General features: G+C 37.7%; 1 protein-coding gene across 1 annotated transcript; it reads left to right on the top strand.

Moving 5' to 3' along the window:
• Positions 1 to 219: 219 nt before the first annotated feature.
• Positions 220 to 7,521, top strand: LOC131316326 (uncharacterized RNA-binding protein C660.15-like). Its single transcript, XM_058345647.1, has 8 exons — positions 220 to 236; positions 1,583 to 1,843; positions 2,024 to 2,149; positions 4,065 to 4,190; positions 4,753 to 4,851; positions 6,780 to 6,861; positions 6,942 to 7,108; positions 7,182 to 7,521. The coding sequence occupies exons 2-8, from the start codon at positions 1,628 to 1,630 to the stop codon at positions 7,335 to 7,337; spliced, it is 972 nt and encodes a 323-aa protein (XP_058201630.1). The 5' UTR covers positions 220 to 236; positions 1,583 to 1,627; the 3' UTR covers positions 7,338 to 7,521.
• The last annotated feature ends 552 nt before the right edge of the window (positions 7,522 to 8,073 follow it).

Genomic DNA, 8,073 nt, shown 5'->3' with positions numbered 1-8,073 from the left:
ACAAAGCTGCCCTAACTACTAATCCCCCGATCCAAAATTCTCAGGACGCGTCCCCCCCCCAACTCAGTCTCCATCGATCGGGGTGTTCTCTCTCAGAGAGACACACACACACACACACACACATTCAGATCCCGCTGTTCATATTTGAGCTAGGGCTACTGGAAACTTGAGGTTATTGTATACTTAAGATTGAATTGTATTCAATTGATTGCTGCAATTTACGTTTCAAATCTGAAGTAAGTTTTGAATTCCATATTTGGGATTGTTTTGGTAGCCTTGTGTGAACATTGACTACAGCCTATGAGCTTGATGCCCAAATTACGTGGGAATACATATGCAACCCGTAGTTACTCATAATAAGCACCTTTTTGTGGCTTTATTGAATGTTTCACAATGTTTGTTATATAGGGTTGGAAAGTGGCTATTGACTGCTCACTATCATGTGGATGATGAATTGCTCTTCTAATCAAACTAATATGGATTGTAGAGGGGTTTTTTTTTAAATGTTTGTTATTATTTGTCTAAAAGTTTCTTATTCTGAGATGTTAATGCCTAGATTGCCCTAATTAATGATAAGATAGTCCTGCAAGCAAGAACTTTTTTTAAGTAGGTCTGCCCTAAAGTATATGGTGCTCGAGGGCTAGGAGAAGGGGAGGATGAGATGCGTTGGAATCTTTCTACTTCAGGCTCCTTTCAGGTCAAATATTTTTATCAAGAGTTATGTGGAAAACTATTGACAATACAAGTACTTTGGGTGATCCATCCTTTCCTTGGCAAGCTATATGGAAAACTCCAGCACCAATAAAAGTGAGTTTTTTTGTTTGGTGCGCGGCTCAAGGCAAGGTTCTTACTGTTGATAATTTGATTAGAAGACGGAGAATCATTGTAAGTTGGTGTTGTATGTGCAAGAGGGATGCAGGGACGATTGATCACCTCCTTATTCATTGCCCATTTGCATGGGAGTTCTGGTCTTTGGTGTTCTCTTGGTTCGGTATCAAGTGGGCTCTGTCAAGGAGCGTGATGGAACTCTTAATTGTTCGGAGAGGTACTAGAGTGGGAAAAACAAGGAAGCGACCTTGGGCCATGATTCCTATTTGCTTGATGTGGGTTATTTGGCGCGAAAGAAATTCTGGATGTCTTGAAGGGGTCGAAAAGCCTCTGTTTAAGACCATTTTTTTTTTTTGGTGAATAGCTTAGTATAGTTGGGACAAGAGAGAGTGTTATCCCTCTCTTGACCAATTTTTTGGTTGGAGCTTTTCCACTCTTATGGAAGTGCGCCATTTTGTTTTGTGGCCTTTTTTTTTTTTTTTTTGTACGGGTAGCATTTCCTTTATGCCTTTTTAGTAATATAATAATTATTTATTTATAAAGAAAAAATGAAACTTTTTTTTTCTGATAACTCATACTGGTCGGGCCAGCTTACGCGTTGGCCTGAACGCTTCCAATTCCATTTGTTTCAAGAGAGTGACTTAGAAGTTAGTTAATTTTGTTACTAGTTTGTATAACATTACTCATAAGAGAAATTCACTAATATTTGAGGTTGTGTTTCTTATTGGAATGTTTTTTTATTTTTTCCCCATAGGGTTCATCTGTTTGGAAGAAGAAGAAACGACAAAAGAGTGACGACATGCCGCTGTTCCTCTCGGAGGAAGAGTATGAAAGTTGCCTGCACAATGCCTCTTTGGTGGCAGAGAAGGCCGACGCATTCATCAGAAAACTCTACAACCAACTCGAATCGGTCAAGGCACAGGTGGGTACCGCTTCTACTACAGTGGAGCGGAGCCGCTCCCTCCTCAAGCAGAAGTCTGTTTCGCCCTGCGACGAGCTTGCTCAAGTTAAAGCCGTGAGCATCAAATCCTTCTCAAATGTGTAATCATTTTTCTTGTTTTATTTGTCTTATTCTTCTCTTTTGTTAGAGTTCTGTTTGGGTCTTTACTTTATGATGTTTTTATCTAAACCAAGTTTGATATTGTTGTGGGTGTGTTGATTGAAATATCCACTCCTTGTTCTTCAATTTTCATAGACTAAGAAAGATGGAGAGATGGAGCGATTGTCTACCGTAGCTTCCGAACTTCATGCGTTGTTGGAGCAGAAGGATTTAGAGATTAGAGAGAACAATGCTGCGATTAACGGCTATCTCGACAAGATTGTATGTTGTGTCTCCTCTCCCTTAATTTCAGTACTTAATTCTTCATTTTCTGAAGCTTTTCACGCATATTGCCCCTATAGGGAGTTGTATGGTATGTATTTCTTTCTTTTGGAGTAGGTTTAGCATTACCAATCCCTTTGGACAGAAACTCGAAGTTTCCTTCTGTTCTGGATTTAGATCAATGTTATGGATATCGTTCCGTACCGGCCAATACGTATTGTTTCAGAGATAAACCGGCATAAAGGAGGGCTTATTTCGTTTTGTGTAGTTTTCTCGTGTATACCGGGGAGTACCGAATAGTTCTGGCGTATTCCGGTGATTATTGGCGGTACAAACCAACAGTGAATAGATGAAAAGTCTAGAAAAAATAGAAGGAAAACGAAGATCAATTCCAAACTTGCTTATCTAACCCTTCAGACAATGATTTTTCTGGGCTGCAAGCATTGATTGGAGGTCGGAGATCTCTATCCTCCTGTTTTCACGCCTCTTCAATGCCTTGGTGGATGATGTTGTTTCTGTTCTTCCCAATTTATTTTTTCCCAAGATGAGAAAAGATGAAGGACTTTTTGAACGGAGAAATTGAAGGAGTAAAGGATTTGGGGAAGATAAAAAGTTATACGCTGCAACACCAGCCTTCATCAAAGGCTACAGTCAATATACTACTGTATCCATTTGATAAAAAACTACAGTATATTGCTATAAACGCTTGTTGTCTATCAACAAAAAGGTAATTTCTTTCACTGTTTTTGTTTTGTTTTGTTTTGTTTTTGAACTGTTATTACCAAGCTTATTATAGCCGTAGAATATAATTTTGGTGTTGTGCTTTTTTGTTTCAATGGTTAGATGAATGTTTTTTAAACCTTGTACACAAAACTAATGTTGTACTGTGTACCTGAATGTTTTTTTTTGATCGGCGTACTTGAATGTTTTGGATATCTATATCTATATTTTAAAACAGACCAGTTTTATCTACACATACAAACATGGGCACCTCTCCAGCCGTCAGGTCGAATTTTCAATAGGTTATAGCCATCCAAACAACTCTTTTAATATATTCTCTCCCCCTCTTTCTTTACTTCTTAGGCAATATTGCCTTTTTTTGGAGATACACAGATTATTTGTTTCTTTATTTAACAGCGTGCCTTTTCGCATCAAAATGTTTTCTTTTCCCTATAGTCAATCTTTTTCTCTTTCATTGGGGTGCATTGTCCTCTCATCCATTAGAGAACTCTATCCAATTTCTCTCTTCCATCAACTGAGGTAACAATAGAAAAACATTGTAGAAACTTAGTTTTTGTTTTTTGTTTTTGGATTAGAAAGAAGACACGTAGTTATCTGTGTAGAATAATTGTTTCACTCATAATCAGTTGTGATAATTATTTTATCAGTGAACCACAGCAGATAAGGTTGTTTCACGAGGTTGTAAGTGCCTATAGGAGTCTCTTCAATAAATTGCTTCACCTATTTCTTGGATGCGTGATTCGTTGTAGTAGTGCTTGACTATTTGTCTCTGTTGTAACATCTCGTTGATTTGAAGGAGAACTTGACATTCCGTTGCAATTATCATTTTCATTGTTAATGGAAAGTTGAGTTTTAAAATTGTCAAATTTTGCAGTAGAAAAATTCTTTTTTTTTTTTAAACGAGGAATCCAAATTGGTACTCTGTAACGCACCGATACTGGTACATACCATACCCATAGAAAAACAGTATCATGCCCGGCAAGGTATTCCGAATCTTGATTTAGATTATGTTCAAACTTGGTTTGTTGTGCGTAGTGAAGAAATTGCAGTGGGATATCCCCACTATTCCTGTTAAATGGGAACATAAATATCACTAATAGCTTTTGTCGCGTAGGTCTAAACCAAGTTGGTATGGTCATTGAAATATCCACTCCTTATTCTTCAATTTTTATAGACGGACAAAGATGGAGAGATCGAGCAATTGTCTACTGAAGCTTCCAAACTTCGTACGTTGTTAGAGCAGAAGGATTTAGAGATCAGCAAGAAAAATGCTGCGATTAAGGGCTATCTCGACATGATTGTATGTTGCATCTCTTCTCCTCTTCATTTCAGTTCTTAATTCTTCATTTTCTGAAACTTTTCACGCGTATTGCCGCTACAATGAGTTCTAGAGTATGTATTCCTTTCTTTTGAAAGTTTATTATTACCAGTCCCTTTGGACAGCAACTAGAAGTTTCCTCTTGTTCTGCATTTAAATTATGTGCAAACTTGGTTCTTTGTGCCTCTTGAGAGTGAAGACATTGCGGTGGGATTTCCCCCCTATTCCTGCTAAATGGGAAACATAAATGTTTACTAAAAAGTTATCCCGGATCTTCTGCTCATCCATTTTATTATGTACTAGTGATTGCCCGTCCCTAAAGGCACGATGCAACATGTTCTGATAAATTGATGCAACACGCTACAATTTCAATTTGCTTATGATAAAATTGCAATTGTCTTCACCTTGGTCAATTTTGTCCGTGTGATTTGGCAGACTGAAATATTTGACTGTATTCCATACTGAACATCAAAACCCTCTGTTAAAGACCAAAGGAACAAAATGTTTATGTATTTAATGTACCATTTATTCCGTTGTTTTGAAGGTGAACTTGACAGACAGTGCCGCGTTGAAGGAAGCTCGACTGAAAGAAATTGAGTTAGAGTTAGCACACTCAAATGCTTCTGGTACCGGTCTCTCAAAGGTAGTGTCAGCCCTTTGTTCGTTGCCATAGTATTTCAACCCCTTCCCTGATGGTAAGGGTCGTTTACCTTATCTTTGTGTTATGATTTATTGTGAACTTGGTCACTTTTGTTTTTCATTTTAAGAAATTTTTTTTTGGGTAAATATTTTTTTTTTTAAAGAAATTTTGAGTATTTGGACATGAGAACTTGTCGTTGCACTTACAAAAATAACCCTCTGACAACTGTTCTAGCAACTGCCCTCCTCTTGTGGGCACCCTTCTCTTCATTTGACCAACTCCTTCTGTAACCCTCTCGTCCACTCCCATTTCACCTCTGGTTATCCATGCCTGCGCGACGTCTTCCAGCTACTCCCTCTCATCTTTGGCAATCACCCCCTCTTGATGTAAATTTGCACCCACTCCCCCTTGCTCCTCCAGTAACCTCTGCCGCCTCCTCAAGCAACCCTTCCTACCCTCTTCAGATAACTCACAGTTCTTGTTTTCATGTTTTGTTATTTTGGTGACATGTATGTTGATGTACCAGGCATGTTATTTATGTGCTCACAAAATGAACGTAAAATAGAAGCATGTTTCGTGTTTTATGTAAACAAAAAGAAAATGTCTGAGAACTTTTACTAATCACTGCTTTGTTTTTGTTTCTTTGGTTGCATGGCATAAATGCCTTAATCAATGTTTAGGAATTGTAGGCGCCTCTCGACTCATCTTCGGTATATGTATGTAATCCCAAAGGCGGCTCAACCATGGTTTGAGTTGGTTCACTAATCTTCCAAAAACATTTATCAAACATTTAAATCTCTCCTTTTTTTTTGTTTTGTTGTTGTTGAGGAGATTGTTGGCACTAACCTAAAGTAAATGAATCTGGACTTATCTAGATGAAAGATCAATTGTTAATTCATTCTTTAGTTCTCAGAAAAATGACTTTGACACTCCACATTTTGATAAATGCGCTCCAAAATTTGTCTTTTTACTGTTTCAAAATCACATAGCACATTTTCAAAGCACACTAAAAGACAAATTTTGGTGTGCATTTATCAAAAAGTGGAGTGCCAAAATTATTTCCCCATATAAATGGAAAATGTCGAGCAATAAAATTGCTTATTTCCATGTTTATTTTGATTGGTATTCTGTTTTGTGTATCAATAGCATGTGGTCCGTTTATTGTATGAAGGGAGAAGCGTGATTGGTGTTTATTCATTTTTTAAGCTTCGTAACTCTTTTGTTTACCAAAATGGTCAAGTAAAGATATTATTTTTACCCTCCGAATGTCTTTATCACATATAATTGTCAGGGCTAAAAAGGCAAATCAACAAGTGGTACAATCTGTAACTGCTTCTACATGTCCAATTCTCTCCTCCCGCTCATGTAGTGACTAATGAGTGCCATTGGCAACCCTCTAGGCAATGGATCAAAGTTATCTTTTACTTATTCAGAGGTTATGTTAAGTGTGATGTTTGTTAAACTGAACTATGTTTTTTGCATGCACCACTGTTATTTCTAGAGCTGCCCGCATCTCACTTGAAAGTTTGCATCGGGATATTTTGGATATAAATATGGACAACAATGTCAATTGCCATTCACAAACTCATTGATCTTAATCAGGAGCATTGCCCATACTTACATACCTAAGATTCCTGAATGCAAATTTCTGATGTCGGACGGGGTGGTTAGCTGCTCCTTTCATGTCCTTGCGTTTTTTCGAGCATCGCATATAGGGATAAGTTTTAATAGGATAAGTATTAACCATGGGATAGATATCCCAAAAAGAAATTAACCACGGGATCTCACCAAAAGGACTAACCAATGGGATGATGAGTTGGTTGGTCGCTTCTATAGAGATCAATTTAGTAATTATGTCCAAAAAGTTCAAAAGATATATCAAGGTTTGCTAAGATTTTAATTATGTCCCTTAATTTGGATTTTTTTAATAGGTTGGGGCTAAAAGACAAAATCCAGAAGGTGGGGATCCAAGGAAGATATTTGTTGGTGGCATCCCACTTACAGTTACTGAAGGTCTGGTAACTTCATTGATTTCATAATTTTCATTGTTGTTTGTTGTTGTTTAACTTCACCCCTGCCCCTCCTTTTTGTAGACAAGTTTGTGGAGTGTTTTTCCTTGTTCGGGAGGGTTTCAGAGCATGAAATTATACGGGATCCTTCTGGGCGCTCTAGGGGCTTTGGATTTGTTGTCTTTGACAGTGCGGGGGTGGTTGATACCATCCTGGACCGAGGCAATAAAATTGATATGGAAGGCACACAGGTGAGTTCAATCCCATGGAATTTTATAAAATTTGCGGGTCAAAATCCTAGGTTAACTTTGTTCTTTATTGTAGGTTGAGATTAAAAGGGCTCAACCAAAGAAAAAACAAGTCCCTGCTACTTTTCCTCCTCCTTTTCCTTCTCTTTATGCTACTTTTCCATATTATGGCGGCTTCAGCAGTGACTCTGCGATTAGAGAGGGAGGCATGTGGTGGCGTCAGTATTCTTGAGGAACTTTACAGCAGATGCTCTTTTTTAGTTGGCGTAAGTCTCCTTTTCCTGCTCCTGTTGAATGCATGTTTTCATGTTCATGTGCTAGCACTTAGCAGTTGAATGGTGTTTTTGCCAGAAATCAGAATTGCCATCTGACTCTTAGATATGTTCATCCATTAAGTGCCAAGTCTTTTACTTTCACATGGTAGCTCTTAGAGTGCTCTGTTAAGTCAATTCGCTTGGGCTTGATATGAAGCTAACACGTTAACGTTGAGGTCTTGTTTCAATCTTTTGCTCTACGAAGATAACTCATGAGGACAATCTTCCTCGTATGTTCTGTGTTGATAAAACCTCAAAAGGATATTTTTCACATACTAGTTGTTTGTTTTCACTCCTCAACCTTAAAGAATCACGATGGTGATGTCTATCATCTAATCACCAACGTTATAGTAGCAATGATTTCTTCTTCAATTTATTTGCTAAACAAAGTCCCTAAATCCTCAGTCAATCTCTATTTCATGGTTGACCGTTTCTTCAAGGTTGAAATAGGAGCACGAGCTTGTTGTGAGAGAAAGAAGGAAAAGTGTATAGGGTGTTGTGTTAACTAATCCTAACACAATCAACTCTTATTTATATAATGGGAAATCATACATAAGACTACATTAACCTAACATAAGACTTTTTTTTTTTTATCCGCAACCTAACATAAGACTACATTAACCAATGGGGGACTAATACCAATACTATATTCTA

The sequence above is a fragment of the Rhododendron vialii genome, chromosome 2a (genome assembly GCF_030253575.1).
Source record: "Rhododendron vialii isolate Sample 1 chromosome 2a, ASM3025357v1".
NCBI lineage: Eukaryota > Viridiplantae > Streptophyta > Magnoliopsida > Ericales > Ericaceae > Rhododendron > Rhododendron vialii.
Note: the sequence above shows the minus strand (reverse complement) of the source record. Positions and strands in the feature narration are given on the sequence as shown.